We start from the raw sequence: 21,664 nt of genomic DNA on the forward strand, positions 1-21,664 counted from the left end.
TGTTTAGTCTGTGGCTCATTATTCCGATTCATTTTGTTTTGTCTGTGGCCCGTTATTAGACTTTGCGCATTCCGATTCATTTTTCCTCACATGTCACATTTCGTTTAAACGAGAATTTACGTTTTAAACAATAGACAAATAACAGTCAGTATAAGTATCAGAAACATATGGCCACAATGACAGTCAACATTCAAGACTGTATAGTCCATGTCAATTTAACCATGTTTCATCTTTCATCTGTCATTCCATCGAAACGGTATAAATAAAAATATCATGTTTAAAAAATTCATCTATTGACATATTGACTCGCATGTCGAAAATAAAATCGCCTGTGTACCTATCGCAATTGTTGAGCTTGTTGTATCAGATTGACAGAAATTCAGGTAAGTTTGAATAAAGATTTTGACACTCTGTTTGTAACATATGGCTTGATGAATTACTTGAGTACTATAAAGGTTGTGATTTTTTTCTCTAGATCTCACTATCTACCAAGATGTTTGTCCAAATTTTGGCTACATGGATGTTATTCGCATCGTCGTTGGCGATGCCACCACCGCTATCTACGACACCGTTACCAACCACAACACCATATGAAAGTACCACGACGGCTTCATGTATATGTGGCGATGGAACACAGTTGTTTCCAGGACAGAAACATTACGTAACAGATTGTGAAATATGTGAATGTCATGAAGAGTATGGACCGTCTACACTCATTATAGATTGTTTCTTCTTTGAATGTGTTGATTCAGTTAGTACACCTAATGATCAAATATGTTGCCCAACCTGTCCTAATGGTGAGATATTTTTATACATATACAATTGATGATATCTGTTGTCCTATCTGTCGAACTTTATTATTTACTTTCAATTGAGTTTTTGTTAAATTTGCCGAGAAAGTAGTTCTGTCCCGTGTACACATTGGGATATGCACGTAAAGGATCTATTGGCAGTTGAATTGGATAGGTCGCACCGCCACTGTCCGGGCAAAATGTCCTTCATAGCACACTGCAGGGCACAGTGGGGTCAGAACAGGACGTTAAACGCCTTTTCATTTCATTTTATTTCTTTGAAATTTTTCACTTAGCCATGTTGACCAAACTGATGCGATGTTTTTGGCAGTGGTATGACCTCGTTGTCCAGGTTAGGCCGCCATTATACCTTTAGTCTACCATGAATCACTAAGGAGGTTAATTTTTATTCAGAATAAAACAAAGAATTGTCACTGATTTGGACATTAAATTTGGAAATTAATACATTATTAAGGCACCTTATTATGGCCTACACGCATGTTAAGTTTTTTTTTAAATATTTCACAGGTCCGAACTGTTTTGTCAACCACCCACACGGGAATATGACTATTATTCCTGCCGGAGAAACAGTTGACTTTGGTAATTACCAATGTGAGTGTGAGCCTCCCGGATCGTCTAATTATAACTATGGTCAACCGACAGCTGCATGTATATTCATCCTACCAACAACACCAACACCACCACCAGAGTGTATCTGTAGTGACGGAAAGAACATATCCATAGGAGACACACATTATCCTACCGATTGTGAAATATGTGAATGTAACGAACACGATGGTCTGTTAACATATCACATGGACTGTGCAATGCCCGCTTGTGTTCAACCGTATTCTGTGGAGGGAGATGGGAAATGCTGTCCATCCTGCCCTGACGGTAAGATGATGTTTTTTTTTTGATTTTGTTTTGATAGATTGTATAGATATTAATTTTTTTTACTGCTTGTATAGATATTATTTATTATTTACTGTTTCTATAGATGTTTATTATTTTTTACTGTTTCTGTAGATATTAATTATTTTTTTACTGTTTCTGTAGATATTAATTATATTTTTTACTGTTTCTGTAGATATTAATTATTTTTTTTTACTGTTGTATAGATATTATATATATTTTTTACTGTTTCTGTAGGTATTATTTATTTTTTTAATGTTTGTATAGATATTATTTATTTTTTACTAATATTAGATATTATTATTTTTTACTGTTTGTATAGATATTATTTATTTTTTTACTGTTTGTATAGATATTAGATATTATTTATTTTTTACTGTTTGTATAGATATTATTTTTTTTTACTGTTTCTGTAGATATTATTTATTTTTTACTGTTTGTATAGATATTATTTATTTTTTACTGTTTGTATAGATATTATTTTTTTTTACTGTTTCTGTAGATATTAATTATTTATTTACTATTGTATAGATATTATTAATTATTTTTTTCTGTTTCTATAGATATTATTTTTTTTACAGTTTCTATAGAAGTATATTATTTTTTACAGTTTCTAAAGATATTATTTATTTTTTACAGTTTCTATAGATGTTTATTATTTTTTTACAGTTATTAGATATTGATTATTTTTTAAAGTTATTAGGTATTGATTATTTTTTACAGTTTCTATAGATGTTTATTATTGGTTTACAGTTTCTATAGATGTTTATTATTGGTTTACAGTTTCTATAGATATTATATATTTTTTACTGTTGTATAGATGTTTATTATTATTTTACTGATTCTATAGATATTAATCATTTTTTACTGTTTCTATAGATGTTTATTATTTTTTACTGTTTCTATAGAAATTAATTATTTTTTACTCTTTCTATAGATATTTATTATTTTTTTTTACTGATTTTATAGATATTTATATTTCTTAAATTTATTGCAAGGCGCGCCTGAAAACGTATGTGAAGGATAGCGCTATATAAGTGATGTATAATAATATACTCTTCAAAAACAGTAGGGGATATTGAAATGCAAATAACTATGCAGGTTGTGATATGATAAATAGTCATGGACACTTGAATGAAGAACCACTGAGCAGCATGTGCGGCACGCAATATCGCCATACACGTGGGAGGGGTTCATTGTCAAATTTGACACTTCAAGGAAGGGTTGATGAAAACTGCCGCTTGCTGGTTTATCCTATTCATGTTTGCTTTCCTATCGGTTCTTGCATAAGATTTACTGTTTAGCGTATCTTTGCTTTAGTGTGTTACGTTTAATTTGATCGGGAGACGTGTTCGTCGACGTCAACGTCAACCGACAACACTGCAAGAATTGACCGTGGCACTACAAGAGGAGTGGGTCAGACTGCCCCAAATCGTGATTGGACGGTTGATTAGGAGCATACCACAGCGAATTGCTGAATGTCTGATGATTGGTGGAGTAATTACTCATTATTAAGACAAAAATCAAAACCGTCCATTTTCACTTGTATCTCTTTGCGAGTGAAATGGGCCGTCAGATAAGCCGCCCATATGAATTGTTTATGTTCATGTGTAGGCAATTGGCCTGTTATTAACATCACTGGTTACCTCTAACCTCCGCAGTTTTGTATTGTCTCTGAATATCCCCTACTTTTTTTTGAAGAGTATAATAATAGTAATACATGTAGCTAACATATTTTTGTTGTACTTCGATATTTCAACCGCTGGAATAGCTACTCTGTCAGTTATCTTGATGATGATTGTCTTGTTAGTCTCAGCTGGGTAATGATAGTGATCTTGTTAGTCCCAACTGAGTAATGGTGGTGATCTTGTTAGTCCCAACTGAGTAATGATGGTGATCTTGTTAGTCTCAACTGAGTAATGGTAGTGATCTTGTTAGTCATCGTATACTTTGATTGAAAAACATAACTGGGATGTAGACGCACCACACACATGGCTTGGTGTGAAACCGAATCTGTTGCTTATGCATGGACCTAATTTGACAATATGGTGCTTTTGTGGGCGTCGGCCGGCGGCATGGTTCATGCATAGGATGCCGTCGTTTAATTGCAATTGATGATTCTTGCAACTCTTACATGGTAAAAATTCCACGTTGCTCGACAATTTGAGTTGGCAGTTTTTATTTTCCTACTTTGGAATATTATTCATGGGATCAACTGGAGTTACTATAGGGCATGTATGAGTATGAACAACTTTCATTCTAATTTGCAGGTCCAAACTGTGAGGCTGTATACGGTCCAGATCCTGAAGACAGGGAGATTATTCCTGCTGGTGAGCTGTTTTACTTTGGTAATTATGTCTGCAGCTGTGAAGATTCCGGTAATAATTTCTATACTGGTGAATTTCCTAGAGCAGTTTGTACTGAAGAGTCGATGACACCTTACCCAACGACGACGCCTTACCCAACGACGCCTAAACCGATATGTATTTGCAGTGACGGAGTGGAAATATCCCCAGGAGAGACGCATTATGTAACAGATTGTGAAATATGTGCATGCGATGCACAGTATGGAGTATCCACCATTATTGGTGATTGTTTCTTCTTTGAATGTGTTGATTCAGTAGACGTACCAAATGATGGCAACTGTTGCCCAACCTGTCCTAATGGTAAGATATGTTTCTTAATACAACATAATTACAACAGTGTTTTAGCCTTGTGAACTCCGAAAATGAGATGGGACCAAGGTCGTTCTCGATAGTGAAAACATGAACTATCCCCTTCATAATACCCGCCACTCTTTATGGTCAACTGGAATAAGGGCTTAGACCTTGACTTCATATTTCAAAGGCTATTGGGTAGAAGATCACTACCGAGCCAAAGGCCACCAGCACAATCACCGGGCCTGTCGATTAAGTACCCAATGGTCTTATCTCAACTGGCCACCAGCACAGTCACCAGACCGGTGATTTAAGTACCCAATGGTCTTATCTGTAACTAGAGTAAGATGAGACTAAAATATGATTCTTCCAGGTACTATGGTAACGTATTCAATGCGGGGTGGGTTAATTTGACTACGTACACTTCTACGATTACTTTGATATACCTGTGATGATACTAGTAGCTATGTATCTACATCTGCTTCCACCGAGGGCGATGATGCAGTTAGCAACCATATAGGATATCCCAGTACTACCTTGAATTAAATAGATTTATAAACCTAGAAAATATGCTCAGAACAATCCCATGATTCTTGTGAAATATTCCCCTGTTTGAAATTCAATTTCTATAATCTTGAGTTTTGAATTTTGTGATCCTCATTACGTTCAATATCTCAATAGCTTTTTAAAATTATTAGTGAAAATGGTCAATGGGGTTGACAGAGAGACACAATAGAGTTTCAAACTTTTTGGGATCGTTGTGCTTTGCGGATCTCTCTTGAATCAGAAGGTCTGTCACTGAGTCACGTGGCGCTGTTTCGATTATCTTCTTGAACTTGACAAGGAGTACGATCACTTTGCCAACCTCATGGGTGTTCTCCAGATCCTCCGGTTTCCTCATACTGCTTAAGAACCCTATGGACAAGCAAAATTTTGAAATAAAACGCGCACACTGTAGTCACTGTATATCAATATAATAGAGTTGTTGCGGAGTTCCAATTACTACTAGTTCGGTTTTATTTCGATTTAAATTTAAGAAATGTCATCTAAGCAAGACTTTTGTATCATGGAATGTTCAGAGGCTGCGACAGATGTAGTATACAATTGCAATATTTAGACAATAGCATTCATCAACCTTAGTAATAACTTTCGTTAAGATAATAAAAAGTACAGGCCCGAGTTCAGAACCTTGCGGTACCCCGCAAAGTATTGTATTATGTTTAGATGGGGAATCTATAATCCTGACAGCTTGGTTGCGATTGCTTAGATATGACTAAAACCAGTTAAAACAGCCACGCCATAATGAGTCGAGTAGACCCTCGTATCGAGCGTATCAAATGCGATTGGGAGATCTAAAAAGTACCAACATAACACATTTCTGTTGATCAATAGCCCGATTGTAAAGTAGATCTGTACTGTGGTATTGTTTTTAGGCCGATTGTAATAGATTGTCGAGGTTGTTGGAATAAAATTGATTATTTCACTGATGTAGACCACATTTCGCTAGTACTTTGAAAATGTAAGATTACTAACTGGACAGTTATTCGACAGAATATCTAGATCCAAGTTCGATTCCTTTAACAGTGTTTTGTCAATGGTTTCTACTAGTTCTTGGGGAAAGTGACCAGATGAAAGAGATTGGTTGATAATTTCAGATATAATTGATAAAATAGATCCATGTATTTCTTCAGTTGATTTGTAGGTATGGGGTCTAGATAACGAATTACTGTTAATATGCTGATTATCTGTTATCTGTAGTGTTACACGAATTACTATTAATATGTTTGACTTTGTAACAGGTCCTAACTGTGAAGCTGTCCTAAATGGAGTTACACATATTATTCCTGATAATGGTACAATTAATATTGGTGATATTCCCTGCTCGTGTCTTCCTATGGACTATTCTTCGTTTGGTGGTGCCAGAAAAGCTGACTGTTTGGTGCCTCTAATTACAGCTCCCCCGATACCAACATCACCAACTGGTTAAGAACCAATAATAGGCTAGATAAGTCATGAGCGGTGGATAATTTAAAGATAGTCTACACCACCGTATATATCATCAACTAATAGTATTAAATATACCAACCCTTATACATGATATACGTATATACCATCAATAATAGTATTAAATACACTGCTTGCAATCAGACACATAGTTTTAATTTTATTTTCGTAACCCTAAAACAGCTCCATAGATATAAGCGTAGCTATGGTCCATATGGGTAAAACATAAAAATCGGGATATAGCTATGTTTAATGTGGGTAAAATCGGGATATAGCTATGTTTAATGTGGGTAAAATCTAGATATAGCTATATTTAATGTGGGTAAAATCTAGATATAGCTATGTTTAATGTGGTTAAAATCTAGATATAGCTATGTTTAATGTGGGTAAAATCTAGATATAGCTATATTTAATGTGGGTAAAATCAAGATATAGCTATGTTCAATGTGGGTAAAATCTAGATATAGCTATGTTCAATGTGGGTAAAATATAGATATAGATATGTTTAATGTGGGTAAAATCTAGATATAGCTATGTTCAATGTGGGTAAAATCTAGATATAGCTATGTTTAATGCGGGTAAAATCTAGATAAAGGTATGTTTAATGTGGGTAAAATCTAGATATAGCTATGTTTAATGTGGGTAAAATCTAGATATAGCTATGTTCAATGTGGGTAAAATGTAGATATAGCTATGTTTAATGCGGGTAAAATCTAGATATAGCTATGTTCAATGTGGGTAAAATCTAGATATAGCTATGTTTAATGTGGGTAAAATCTAGATATAGCTATGTTCAATGTGGGTAAAATGTAGATATAGATATGGTTTTTGGTGGTTACAAACGTTGTAGGATACGTTAATTTAACAGTACTGTTAATGTTGGTAGCAGGTATTTAAGTAATGTTATAAGTGGTCAAATGGTTTTAGGAAATGTTTGTGGAACGTTCTCGTAACTCATTTCTCGCTTCACCTCAATATTCTCACTTGTTTTGTCTGTGGCCCGTTATTAGACTTTGCGCATTCCGATTTATTTGGCCTCACATGTCACATTTCATTTCAACGAGAATTTACGTTTTAAACAATAAACAAATACAAGTCAGAATAAGCATCAGAAACATCTGGTGGTAATGACAATCAACATACAGGACTGTTGTTAAAAGATGACAACAGCTTTCAGATGTTTGTACAGTCCATGTCAGTTTAACCAAATAACGGGACAAATAAAGATATCATGTTTGAAAATTCATCTATTGACATATTGACTCGCATGTTGAAAATAGAATCACCTGTTTACCAAGTTTTAATATCGAGATTAAAAAACAATCATCTATCGACATTATTTTGACACGCATGTTGATAATAAGAGAGAGAGAGAGAGAGAGAGAGAGATTCGGTTTATCGTACACTCGACACAAGTGTTAATTGTACATTAATCAACTCTCGTTGCCATTGTTAGCCTACGATATTTAAGGGATTTCAATACGTTTTGTGATGGATATTTTATCGTACACATGGATAATCGAGAATTTGTTTATCATCGTACTAACGGTAGTAATGACGATCGAGACTATGCTTAAAATTGAATCGCTAATGTGTTGGTTTAGAGTGAAGTAAGTTTTCCGAAACTTTCAGCATATTTTGTTATCATTATCTATAGTTTAATTATTATATTGAGAACTGCCAGCTCTTTAACTAATGATGCACCTTTAACTGAAAGGATTACATCAATGTAATGTCGTATTGATGTTTTGTGGGTGAAACCAATGAAATAAGCACGTCGTCAGAGCTTGCTGTATATTGAGAACTGTCAGCTCTTTAACTGATCTTACATGATGCACCTTTAACTGCAAGTATTACATCAATGTCGTATTGATGTTTTGTGCGAGATTGTCAAGTTAAACCAATGAAATGACTACGTCGTCAGAGCTTGTTGTATCAAACTGACAGAAATTCAGGTAAGTTTGAATAAATATTTTGACAGTCTGTTTGTAACATATGGCTTGATGATTTACTTGAGTAAAATAAAAGCTATGATTTCTATTCTCGTTCTCACTAGCTATCAAAATGTTTGTCCAAAGTGTATTGATATTGATGTTATCAGCATGGTCGTTGGCGATGCCACCGCCTTACCCAACGACGACGCTTTACCCAACGCCGCCTGTACTGACATGTATCTGTAGGGACGGGGTGGAGATATTCCAAGGCGAGAAACATTATGTAACAGATTGTGAAATATGTGAATGCGATGAGTATGGAGTTTCTACCATTTATGGTGATTGTTTCGTCATTGAATGTGTTGATTCTGTAGATGTACCAAATGATGGCAACTGCTGTCCAACCTGTCCTAATGGTAAGATATGTTTCTTAATACAACATAATTACAACAGTGTTTTAGCCTTGTGAACTCCGAAAATGAGAAGGGATCAAGGATGTTCTGGAAAGTGAACACATGAACTACCCCCTGCATAATACCCGTAACTCATTATAGTCAACATAATAACCATTCTGGAAAGTGAAACCATGAACTATCTCTTTCACAATACCCGTCTCTCTTTATAGTCAACTGGAATGAGGGTTTAAGCCTTGCTTTCCTTAATTAGGTACACGATAACTACCGAGTCAAAGGTCACCAGCACAGTCACCAGGCTGGTGGTTTAAGACCCCCAATGGTCTTATATCAAATGGCCACCAGCACAGTCACCAGGGGGGTGGTTTAAGTTCCCAATGGTCTTATATCAAATGGCCACCAGCACAGTCACCGGGTCGTTGGTTTAAGTTCCCAATGGTCTTATCTATCACTAGGGTAATTTGAGACTAACATATGATTCCTTCCAGTAACCATGGTAACGCATTAAATTTAACGCGTATATATCTCCGATTTTTTTGATATACATGTTATGATACTAATCAGTAGCATTCTTTGACGGCTGGTGGACAGCATGACACAATCGAGTTGCAAAATTTTTGGGATCGTAACTGTCGATCAGAAGATGTGTTATTGAGCCACGTGACGTGGTTTCGATTCCCCACTTGTATGTCCAACCTCGTGGGTTTTTCCGGATCCCCTGGTTTCCTCCCACTGCTAAAGACACCTACGCACAAGTGATTTATTGAAATAAAACGCACACGATTTAACGACTGTGTTTCAATTTAACAGAGTTCGGATTTGCTTCGATTTAAATTTAAGAAATGTCACCCAAGCAAGAATTTCGTATCAGGGGCTGCGACAGATGTAGTATACAATTTCAATATTTAGACAATAGCATTCATTAATCTTAGTAATAACTTTCGTTAAGATAATAAAAAGTGCAGACCCGAGTTCAGAACCTTGCGGTATCCCGCAAAGTATTGTATTATGTTCAGATGGTGAATCTATAATCCCGACAGCTTGGGTACGATTGCTTAGATATGACTAAAACCTGTTAAAACAGAACGACGCAAGACAATTTCGTCGAGTAGGCGCTCGCTACCGAGCGCATCAAATGCGACTGAGAGATCTAAAAGTACCAACAGAACACATTTCGGTTGATCAATAGCCCGATTGTAGAGCAGATTCTGTACTGTGGTATTGTTTGTAGGCCAATTGTAATGGATTGTCGAGGTTATTGGAGAAAACTAATGTAGAACTTTGTTAGTAGTTTTAACATATAATATAGTTTACTAACTGGTCGGTTATTCGACAGAATATCTAGATCCAGGTACGATTGCTTTAACAGTGGTTTGTCAATGACTTTTTGTAGTGACCTGATATAATTTTAGATATACTGTAATTGATAAAATAGATCGATAGATTTGTAGGTATGGGGTCTAATAACGAATTACTATTAATATGTTTGACTTTGTAACAGGTCCTAACTGTGAAGCTGCCCTAAATGGAGTTACACATATTATTCCTGATAATGGTACAGTTTATATTGGTGATATTCCCTGCTCGTGTCTTCCTGTGGATTATTCTTCGTTTGATGGTGCCAGAAAAGCTGACTGTTTTGTGCCTCTAGGTACAGCTCCACCGATACCTACATCATCAACTGGTCCAGAACCAACAGGCTAGATGAGTCATGAGTGGTAGATAATTTAAGGATATTCTACACCAAACCTTCTACATGATATACCAGCAACTGATACTATTAAATAAACTGCTTGAAATCCGACACTTAGTTTTATTGTACTTCTCTTGTTTAATCCCTAACCCAGCTTATACATATTGTCCATTAGAAACAAAATATCAAGATATAACTATGTTCAATGTGGGTAAACAAAAGGTATCAAGATATACCAGTTATGTTGAATATGGGTAAACACTGGATATAATGTTCAATATGGGTAGACACAAGATATAGCTATGTTCAATATGGGTAAACACAAGATATAGCTATGTTCAATATAATAATAACAGATTTTTATATAATAATAGTGTATGGGCAAACACTAGATATAGCCATGTTAACTATGGGTAAACATAAGATATGGTTATGTTTTGGGTGGTTAGCCAACGTTATTTACAACCGTTGTAGGATAAGTTAATTTAAAAGTACTGTTAAAATTGGTAGCAGGTATTTAAGTATTGTTATAAGTGGACAAAATGGTTTTGGAAATGTTTCTGGAACGTTCTCGTAACACATTGCTCGCTTCACTACAACTGTGAATAATTTATTTGTGGCACGGATTTAATATGCCCCAGAACGTTTTTCGGTTCGCATTATGAACTTCGGGCAGGATACGGATAACGTTTATAGTGTGTGTTACATTCTTCTAAATAAACGTTACCGATAACGCCAGGAGCATGTGTTAAATTCCCCTCAATAAACGTCGCCAATAACGTTTTTAGCAGGTGTCAGATTATCCCCCTTAAAGGAGAATGTTGGTGTCCACCAATATGTGATAGTGCTGGTTAAGCACACCCCAAATATACTTTGAATTCTTCGCTACGATAGTTGCGTAACGAAGATTTGAAGAAACGGGAAGTGACGCAAAGAAAGGAAAACATGAGTTATCCTTACTATTGAAGTAGAGAGACATACCGCTATATGTCGATATTCAGGTCACTGATAATTATTTCCAAGACAAACATCTGTTCGAAACATTCATAAATGAAGACGGGTATGCGCCACACAGTGTACTGTGAGGGACATTTTGCCCGGACAGCTACACTACGGGCTATCGAATTCCAGCTACCAAGGGATATTTTAAGTGCACGTCAATGTGTACACGGGACCCTGTCTGTCCGTCCGTCCTACACCACGCCGGAAAATCCCGATGGAATTTCTCGGCCAACACCACCGAAGCTTCCCTATTCATAAAATAATTGACGGTCACAAGATAAAAAAACGTGAGAAAATAGAAATAGTTCGAGCATTCCCTTGATTTTATTATTTCTCTACTTTCACATTCCAAGCGATAATTATAGTTTATTCAGCAAATCCAATGGATAAAGTCGTATTATTATAAAATGTCTAAATAGAGAATTGATAAAACTAGGGAATGCACAAACATTTTCTATTTTGCTCGTATTCTCTTATCTCATGACAGACAATTTTGATACACCGACACAAGGTCCGCACCCTGTCCGTCGGTCATTCTGGTCATTGGTTTTCAACTTTATAGAATCTTTCGTGGTGAGTTAATATCCATTATGCAAACACCCTGTGAACGCGATATTAGCTTTTTTAACGAAATACTTTCAAATTTTGATTTAAAACATTGGGGTCACAAGAGGAAGAAACCTATCGATTTTCTGTTTTCCATGCGCTTTAAGCATTTTGTTCTTGTGAGGGCGAGTCCTATCGATATTCAGTGACTTTACTTTTCACAGTAATTCCATTTTTGTCGTAAACCTTTTGAACAAAATTTAGATTATAGGTTTTGACGGATCTTGTTCAGATTTGGTGTAAAATATCGTGGTCGTGAGAGCACAAACTCTTGTTACAGCATTGGTTCTTCAAGACGGGCAAGGCCATACAGTTTGCCGGGACAGTGGCGCTACGGCCTACGCCAATGAATTCACGGGACCTCGGTTTGGTATCATTGTATTTTAGAATTGATGTAGAGTTAACCAACCGTCTTAACTGACTAGTTAGAAGGAAGATATGTAGAGTTTGTTCCTAATGGAACGACCGTTTAGTATTCCCACGAAAAGCATAACACAATTCTTACCATAATCCGAAGTATAAGTCAGTAAGCAGATGTTTCTGTGTCAAGCAAGTTGTACAATATTCCTGAATCAACTTTGATTCAATGCAGTAGCCCAAACAGAATACCCCCGATCCTTACAAACATCACCACCACTAATCTGTGCTTGTCTACGATATCACCTTGGTGGAAGCGGACGTAAAATACAACTAACTCACACACACAAATCTTTACTCAACCCCTAGGAATTTCTAGAACAGAGAAATGATGGAGCTAGCTTTATGTTGATGTCAAGAATTTACGTTTTAAACTATAAATAATAAAATGCAGAATAAGCATCAGAAACATCTGGTGGTAATGACAATCAACATACAGGTCTGTTGTTAATAGATGACAGCAGCTTTCAGGTGTTTGTATAGTTCATGTCAATTTAACCATATATCATCTTTCACCTGTCATTCCATCGAAATGGCACAAATAAAACAGTCATGCTTAAAAAATTTATCTATTGACATATTCATGTTGAAAATAAAATCGCCTGTCTACCAGGTTTTAATATCAAGATTAAAAAACAATCATCTATCGACATATTTTGACTCGCATGTTGAAAATAAAAGCACCTGTCTACCTATTGTAGTTGTGAGTCTTTAACAGGTACTCACAAATCTAGAGATTGGGTTTATCGTACACTCGACACAAAGTTGATCCATTCCGGATAAACATGGTTCAATTTATTTCAATAATTCACATGCGCAAAAGGCTCTTTAAAAGTGAAAGTAAACCGGGGGTCTGGAAATCAAGGAGGCTGGACAGGCAACCATAATCCGTGTCATGTACAAGCGTGGAATTGAAACCTCGCCACTTGACTCAATTACAGACCTTATACTCCAGAACCATGTCAGACTTTATAATTTCTTACCTACAGGTGTGATGATTTATAGCTCATGTCAAAATTCCTAACACCTATCTGGAGATCATGGATAAAATATTTCATCAAGCAATGTTTACTAACCATGCCCAACTACTGTCTGATTCACCATTACAATTACTTTATAAACATACATTATACAAAAGCTAAATCTGTCTATTGAAGGTCTTTCTTTAGGCCTTAAATGTTATCTAAATTATTAATTAGAAATTAATTGACAAAACAGACCAAAATCAACTCTTGATGTCATCGCTAGCCTGCGATATTTACTGGATTATGAACAGTAGTAAGTTAAACATACATTATACAAGTGATAAATCTGCCTAATGCAGGGCTTTTTTTTAGGCCTTAAGCATTATCTAATTGGACATTAATCAACTCTCGTTGCCATTGTTAGCCTGCGATATTTAAGGGATTTGAATACGTTTTGTGATGGATATTTTCTAGTAAACATGGATAATCGAGAATTTGTTTATTATCGTACTAACGGTAGTAATGACGATCGAGGCTATAGGCCTAAAATTGAATCGCGAACATGTTGGTTCAGATTGAAGCAATTTTTCTGAAATATTCAGCATATTTATTGTCATTATCTATAGTTTAATTATTATATTGAGAACTGTCAGCTCTTTAACTGATCTTACATGATGAACCTTTAACTGCAAGGATTACATCAATGTCGAATTGATGTTTTGTGGGTGATTGTCAAGTTAAACCAATGAAATAACCACGTCGTCAGAGCTTGTTGTATCAAACTGACAGAAATTCAGGTAAGTTTGAATACAGTTTTTGACAATCTGTTTGTAACATATGGCTTGATGAATTACTTGAGTAATATAAAATCTCTGATTTCTACTCTCGATCTCACTAGCTACCAACATGTTTGTACAAATTGTATTGATTTGGCTATCATCCACATGGTCGTTGGCGATGCCACCACCTCTATGTGAGGCTGTATATGGTCCACATCCTTCAGACAGGAAGATTATTACTGCTGGTGAGCCGTTTTACTTTGATAATTATGTCTGCAGCTGTGAAGACTCCGGTAATAATTTATATACTGGTTTCGACGTGCCTAAAGCAGTATGCACGCCTTACCCAACCCCGCCTGCACAGATATGTATCTGTAGGGACGGGCTGGAGATATCCCCAGGAGAGACACATTATGTAACAGATTGTGAAATATGTGAATGCGTTGCAGGGTATGGAGTATCTACCATTATTGGTGATTGTTTCTTCTTTGAATGTGTTGATTCTGTAGATGTACCACATGATGGCAACTGTTGTCCAACCTGTCCTAATGGTAAGATATGTTTCTTAATACAACATAATTACAACAGTGTTTTGGCCTTGTGAACTCCGAAAATGAGAAGGGACCAATGAGGTTCTGGAAAGTGAACACATGAACTATCCCCAGCATAATACCCGTAACTCATTATAGTCAACATAATAACCATTCTGGAAAGTGAAACCTTGAACTATCTCCTTCACAATACCCGTCTCTCTTTATAGTCAACTGGAATGAGGGTTTAAGCCTTGCTTTCATAAACTAGGTTCAAGATAACTACCGAGTCAAAGGTCACCAGCACAGTCACCAGGTCGGTTTAAGTACCCAATGGTCTTATATCAAATGGCCACCATCACAGTCACCAGACCGGTGGTTTAAGTACCCAATGGTCTTGTCTATCACTAGGGTAATTTTAGACTAACATATGATTCCTTCCAGTTACCATGGTAACGTATTAAATTTAACGCGTATATATCTCCGATTATTTTGATATACATGTGATGATATTAATCAGTTATGCCCCAGTGGATTATTATTCCTTGACGTCTGGTGGACAGCGAGACACAATCGAGTTGCAAAATTTTTGGGATCGTAACTGTCGATCAGAAGGTCTGTTATTGAGCCACGTGACGTTGTTTCGATTCCCCACTTGTATGTCTAACCTCGTGGGGTTTTCCGGATCCCCCGGTTTCCTCCCACTGCTAAAGACACCTACGCACAAGTGATTTATTGAAATAAAACGCTCACGATTTAACGACTGTGTATCAATTTAACAGAGTTCGGATTTGCTTCGATTTAAATTTAAGAAATGTCACCCAAGCAAGAATTTTGTATCAGAGGCTGCGACAGATGTAATATACAATTTCAATATTTAGACAATAGCATTCATCAATCTTAGTAATAACTTTCGTTAAGATAATAAAAAGTGCAGGTCCGAGTTCAGAACCTTGCGGTACCCCGCAAAGCATTGTATTATGTTTAGATGGAGAATTTATAATCCTGACAGCTTGGGTACGATTGCTTAGATATGACTAAAACCATAATGAGTCGAGTAGACCCTCTGTATGGTATCGAGCGTATCAAATGCGATTGAGAGATCTAAAAGTACCAACTTAACACACTTCTATTGATCACTAGCCCGATTGTAAAGTAGATTCTGCGCTGTGGTATTGTTTTTAGGCCGATTGTAATAGATTGTCGAGGTTGTTGGAATAAATATGATTATTTAACTGATGTAGAACAAACCTCGCCATTAGTTTTGGAATGGAAGACAGATTACTAACTGGACGGTTATTCGACAGAATATCTAGATCCAAGTTCGATTCCTTTAACAATGTTTTGTCAATGTTTTCTACTAGTTCTTGGGGAAAGTGACCAGATGAAAGAGATTGGTTAATAATTTCAGATATAATTGATAAAATAGATCCATGTATTTCTTCAGTTGATTTGTAGGTATGGGGTCTAGATAACGAATTACTGTTAATATGTTTGACTTTGTAACAGGTCCTAACTGTGAAGCTGTCCTCAATGGAGTTACGCATATTATTCCTGATAATGGTACAATTAATATTGGTGATATTCCCTGCTCGTGTCTTCCTATGGACTATTCTTCGTTTGGTGGTGCCAGAAAAGCAAACTGTACGATGGCTCTAATTACAGCTCCCCCGATACCAACATCACCAACTGGTTCAGAACCAATAATAGGCTAGATAAGGCATGAGCGGTGGATAATTTAAAGATAGTCTACACCACCGTATATATCATTAACTAATAGTATTAAATATACCAACCCTTATACATCAATACCATCAATAATAGTATTAAATACACTGCTTGCAATCAGACACATAGTTTTAATTTTATTTTCGTAACCCTAAAACAGCTCCATAGATATAAGCGTAGCTATGGTCCATATGGGTAAAACATATAAAAATCGGGATATAGCTATGTTTAATTTGGGTAAATCTAGATATAGCTATGTTTAATGTGGGTAAAATCTAGATATAGCTATATTTAATGTGGGTAAAATCTAGATATAGCTATGTTTAATGTCGGGAAAATCTAGATATAGCTATGTTTAATGTGGTTAAAATCTAGTTATAGCTATGTTTAATGTGGGTAAAATCTAGATATAGCTATATTTAATGTGGGTAAAATCTAGATATAGCTATGTTCAATGTGGGTAAAATCTAGATATAGCTATGTTCAATGTGGGTAAAATCTAGATATAGCTATGTTTAATGCGGGTAAAATCTAAATATAGCTATATTTAATGTGGGTAAAATCTAGATATAGCTATGTTCAATGTGGGTAAAATCTAGATAAAGGTATGTTTAATGTGGGTAAAATCTAGATATAGCTATGTTTAATGTGTGTAAAATCTAGATATAGCTATGTTCAATGTGGGTAAAATATAGATATAGATATGGTTTTTGGTGGTTAAAAACGTTGTAGGATACGTTAATTTAACAGTACTGTTAATGTTGGTAGCAGGTATTTAAGTAATGTTATAAGTGGTCAAATGGTTTTAGGAAATGTTTGTGGAACGTTCTCGTAACTCATTTCTCGCTTAACCTCAATATTCTCACTTGTTTTGTCTGTGGCCCGTTATTAGACTTTGCGCATTCCGATTTATTTGGCCTCACATGTCACATTTCATTTCAACGAAAATTTACGTTTTAAACAATAAACAAATAAAAGTCAGAATAAGCATCAGAAACATCTGGTGGTAATGACAATCAACACACAGGACTGTTGTTAAAAGATGACAACAGCTTTCAGATGTTTGTACAGTCCATGTCAGTTTAACCAAATAACGGGACAAATAAAGATATCATGTTTGAAAAATTCATCTATTGACATATTGACTCGCATGTTGAAAATAGAATCACCTGTTTACCAAGTTTTAATATCGAGATTAAAAAACAATCATCTATCGACATTATTTTGACACGCATGTTGATAATAAGAGAGAGAGAGAGAGAGAGAGAGAGAGAGAGAGAGAGAGAGAGATTCGGTTTATCGTACACTCGACACAAGTGTTAATTGTACATTAATCAACTCTCGTTGCCATTGTTAGCCTACGATATTTAAGGGATTTCAATACGTTTTGTGATGGATATTTTATCGTACACATGGATAATCGAGAATTTGTTTATCATCGTACTAACGGTAGTAATGACGATCGAGACTATGCTTAAAATTGAATCGCTAATATGTTGGTTTAGAGTGAAGTAAGTTTTCCGAAACTTTCAGCATATTTTGTTATCATTATCTATAGTTTAATTATTATATTGAGAACTGCCAGCTCTTTAACTAATGATGCACCTTTAACTGAAAGGATTACATCAATGTCGTATTGATGTTTTGTGCGTGATTGTCAAGTTAAACCAATGAAATAAGCACGTCGTCAGAGCTTGCTGTATATTGAGAACTGTCAGCTTACCTTTAACTGCAAGTATTACATCAATGTCGTATTGATGTTTTGTGCGTGATTGTCAAGTTAAACCAATGAAATAACCACGTCGTCAGAGCTTGCTGTATCAAACTGACAGAAATTCAGGTAAGTTTGAATAAATATTTTGACAGTCTGTTTGTAACATATGGCTTGATGATTTACTTGAGTAAAATAAAAGCTATGATTTCTATTCTCGTTCTCACTAGCTATCAAAATGTTTGTCCAAAGTGTATTGATATTGATGTTATCAGCATGGTCGTTGGCGATGCCACCGCCTTACCCAACGACGACGCTTTACCCAACGCCGCCTGTACTGACATGTATCTGTAGGGACGGGGTGGAGATATTCCAAGGCGAGAAACATTATGTAACAGATTGTGAAATATGTGAATGCGATGCACAGTATGGAGTTTCTACCATTTATGGTGATTGTTTCGTCATTGAATGTGTTGATTCTGTAGATGTACCAAATGATGGCAACTGCTGTCCAACCTGTCCTAATGGTAAGATATGTTTCTTAATACAACATAATTACAACAGTGTTTTAGCCTTGTGAACTCCGAAAATGAGAAGGGATCAAGGATGTTCTGGAAAGTGAACACATGAACTACCCCCTGCATGATACCCGTAACTCATTATAGTTAACATAATAACCATTCTGGAAAGTGAAGCCATGAACTATCTCCTTCATAATACCCGTCTCTCTTTATAGTCAACTGGAATGAGGGTTTAAGCCTTGCTTTCCTTAATTAGGTACACGATAACTACCGAGTCAAAGGCCACCAGCACAGTCACCAGGCTGGTGGTTTAAGACCCCCAATGGTCTTATATCAAATGGCCACCAGCACAGTCACCAGGGGGGTGGTTTAAGTTCCCAATGGTCTTATATCAAATGGCCACCAGCACAGTCACCGGGTCGTTGGTTTAAGTTCCCAATGGTCTTATCTATCACTAGGGTAATTTGAGACTAACATATGATTCCTTCCAGTAACCATGGTAACGCATTAAATTTAACGCGTATATATCTCCGATTTTTTTGATATACATGTTATGATACTAATCAGTAGCATTCTTTGACGGCTGGTGGACAGCATGACACAATCGAGTTGCAAAATTTTTGGGATCGTAACTGTCGATCAGAAGATGTGTTATTGAGCCACGTGACGTGGTTTCGATTCCCCACTTGTATGTCCAACCTCGTGGGTTTTTCCGGATCCCCTGGTTTCCTCCCACTGCTAAAGACACCTACGCACAAGTGATTTATTGAAATAAAACGCACACGATTTAACGACTGTGTTTCAATTTAACAGAGTTCGGATTTGCTTCGATTTAAATTTAAGAAATGTCACCCAAGCAAGAATTTCGTATCAGGGGCTGCGACAGATGTAGTATACAATTTCAATATTTAGACAATAGCATTCATTAATCTTAGTAATAACTTTCGTTAAGATAATAAAAAGTGCAGACCCGAGTTCAGAACCTTGCGGTATCCCGCAAAGTATTGTATTATGTTCAGATGGTGAATCTATAATCCCGACAGCTTGGGTACGATTGCTTAGATATGACTAAAACCTGTTAAAACAGAACGACGCAAGACAATTTCGTCGAGTAGGCGCTCGCTACCGAGCGCATCAAATGCGACTGAGAGATCTAAAAGTACCAACAGAACACATTTCGGTTGATCAATAGCCCGATTGTAGAGCAGATTCTGTACTGTGGTATTGTTTGTAGGCCAATTGTAATGGATTGTCGAGGTTATTGGAGAAAACTAATGTAGAACTTTGTTAGTAGTTTTAACATATAATATAGTTTACTAACTGGTCGGTTATTCGACAGAATATCTAGATCCAGGTACGATTGCTTTAACAGTGGTTTGTCAATGACTTTTTGTAGTGACCTGATATAATTTTAGATATACTGTAATTGATAAAATAGATCGATAGATTTGTAGGTATGGGGTCTAATAACGAATTACTATTAATATGTTTGACTTTGTAACAGGTCCTAACTGTGAAGCTGCCCTAAATGGAGTTACACATATTATTCCTGATAATGGTACAGTTTATATTGGTGATATTCCCTGCTCGTGTCTTCCTGTGGATTATTCTTCGTTTGATGGTGCCAGAAAAGCTGACTGTTTTGTGCCTCTAGGTACAGCTCCACCGATACCTACATCATCAACTGGTCCAGAACCAACAGGCTAGATGAGTCATGAGTGGTAGATAATTTAAGGATATTCTACACCAAACCTTCTACATGATATACCAGCAACTGATACTATTAAATAAACTGCTTGAAATCCGACACTTAGTTTTATTGTACTTCTCTTGTTTAATCCCTAACCCAGCTTATACATATTGTCCATTAGAAACAAAATATCAAGATATAACTATGTTCAATGTGGGTAAACAAAAGGTATCAAGATATACCAGTTATGTTGAATATGGGTAAACACTGGATATAATGTTCAATATGGGTAGACACAAGATATAGCTATGTTCAATATGGGTAAACACAAGATATAGCTATGTTCAATATAATAATAACAGATTTTTATATAATAATAGTGTATGGGCAAACACTAGATATAGCCATGTTAACTATGGGTAAACATAAGATATGGTTATGTTTTGGGTGGTTAGCCAACGTTATTTACAACCGTTGTAGGATAAGTTAATTTAAAAGTACTGTTAAAATTGGTAGCAGGTATTTAAGTATTGTTATAAGTGGACAAAATGGTTTTGGAAATGTTTCTGGAACGTTCTCGTAACACATTGCTCGCTTCACTACAACCGTGAATAATTTATTTGTGGCACGGATTTAATATGCCCCAGAACGTTTTTCGGTTCGCATTATGAACTTCGGGCAGGATACGGATAACGTTTATAGTGTGTGTTACATTCTTCTAAATAAACGTTACCGATAACGCCAGGAGCATGTGTTAAATTCCCCTCAATAAACGTCGCCAATAACGTTTTTAGCAGGTGTCAGATTATCCCCCTTAAAGGAGAATGTTGGTGTCCACCAATATGTGATAGTGCTGGTTAAGCACACCCCAAATATACTTTGAATTCTTCGCTACGATAGTTGCGTAACGAAGATTTGAAGAAACGGGAAGTGACGCAAAGAAAGGAAAACATGAGTTATCCTTACTATTGAAGTAGAGAGACATACCGCTATATGTCGATATTCAGGTCACTGATAATTATTTCCAAGACAAACATCTGTTCGAAACATTCATAAATGAAGACGGGTATGCGCCACACAGTGTACTGTGAGGGACATTTTGCCCGGACAGCTACACTACGGGCTATCGAATTCCAGCTACCAAGGGATATTTTAAGTGCACGTCAATGTGTACACGGGACCCTGTCTGTCCGTCCGTCCTACACCACGCCGGAAAATCCCGATGGAATTTCTCGGCCAACACCACCGAAGCTTCCCTATTCATAAAATAATTGACGGTCACAAGATAAAAAAACGTGAGAAAATGGAAAT

The 21,664-nt window shown here is 36.2% G+C and overlaps 2 protein-coding genes and 3 long non-coding RNA genes across 6 annotated transcripts in view; 4 read left to right on the forward strand and 1 right to left on the reverse strand.

Annotated features, from left to right (window-relative positions):
• The window catches only part of LOC126822735 (uncharacterized), a 46,901-nt gene that overhangs the window by 14,977 nt on the left and 10,260 nt on the right, over window positions 1-21,664 (reverse strand). The gene's annotated exons all lie outside the window — the stretch shown is intronic.
• On the forward strand, window positions 476-6,509 carry LOC126822742 (kielin/chordin-like protein). Its single transcript, XM_050551792.2, has 4 exons — window positions 476-797; window positions 1,320-1,685; window positions 3,974-4,369; window positions 6,160-6,509. Exons 1-4 carry the CDS (start codon window positions 494-496, stop codon window positions 6,345-6,347), a joined length of 1,254 nt encoding a protein of 417 aa, XP_050407749.2. The 5' UTR covers window positions 476-493; the 3' UTR covers window positions 6,348-6,509.
• On the forward strand, window positions 8,225-10,515 carry LOC130012980 (uncharacterized). The gene is made up of 2 exons (XR_008788236.1): window positions 8,225-8,714; window positions 10,213-10,515. It is a non-coding gene; the product is annotated as an uncharacterized LOC130012980 (long non-coding RNA).
• On the forward strand, window positions 14,283-16,553 carry LOC130012983 (uncharacterized). The gene is made up of 2 exons (XR_008788240.1): window positions 14,283-14,724; window positions 16,213-16,553. It is a non-coding gene; the product is annotated as an uncharacterized LOC130012983 (long non-coding RNA).
• LOC130012979 (uncharacterized) lies at window positions 18,161-20,470 on the forward strand. Its single transcript, XR_008788235.1, has 2 exons — window positions 18,161-18,669; window positions 20,168-20,470. It is a non-coding gene; the product is annotated as an uncharacterized LOC130012979 (long non-coding RNA).

This window comes from Patella vulgata, chromosome 5 (genome assembly GCF_932274485.2).
Source record: "Patella vulgata chromosome 5, xgPatVulg1.2, whole genome shotgun sequence".
NCBI classification, from domain to species: Eukaryota; Metazoa; Mollusca; class Gastropoda; family Patellidae; genus Patella; species Patella vulgata.

Excerpts from the sequence above, each read along its gene's own strand:
- LOC126822742 (XM_050551792.2), top strand. The coding sequence starts at position 494 with ATGTTTGTCCAAATTTTGGCTACATGGATGTTATTCGCATCGTCGTTG. Across the intron at positions 1,686-3,973 it reads CTGTCCATCCTGCCCTGACG|GTCCAAACTGTGAGGCTGTA; the intron begins GTAAGATGATGT and ends TCTAATTTGCAG. Across the intron at positions 4,370-6,159 it reads TTGCCCAACCTGTCCTAATG|GTCCTAACTGTGAAGCTGTC; the intron begins GTAAGATATGTT and ends ACTTTGTAACAG.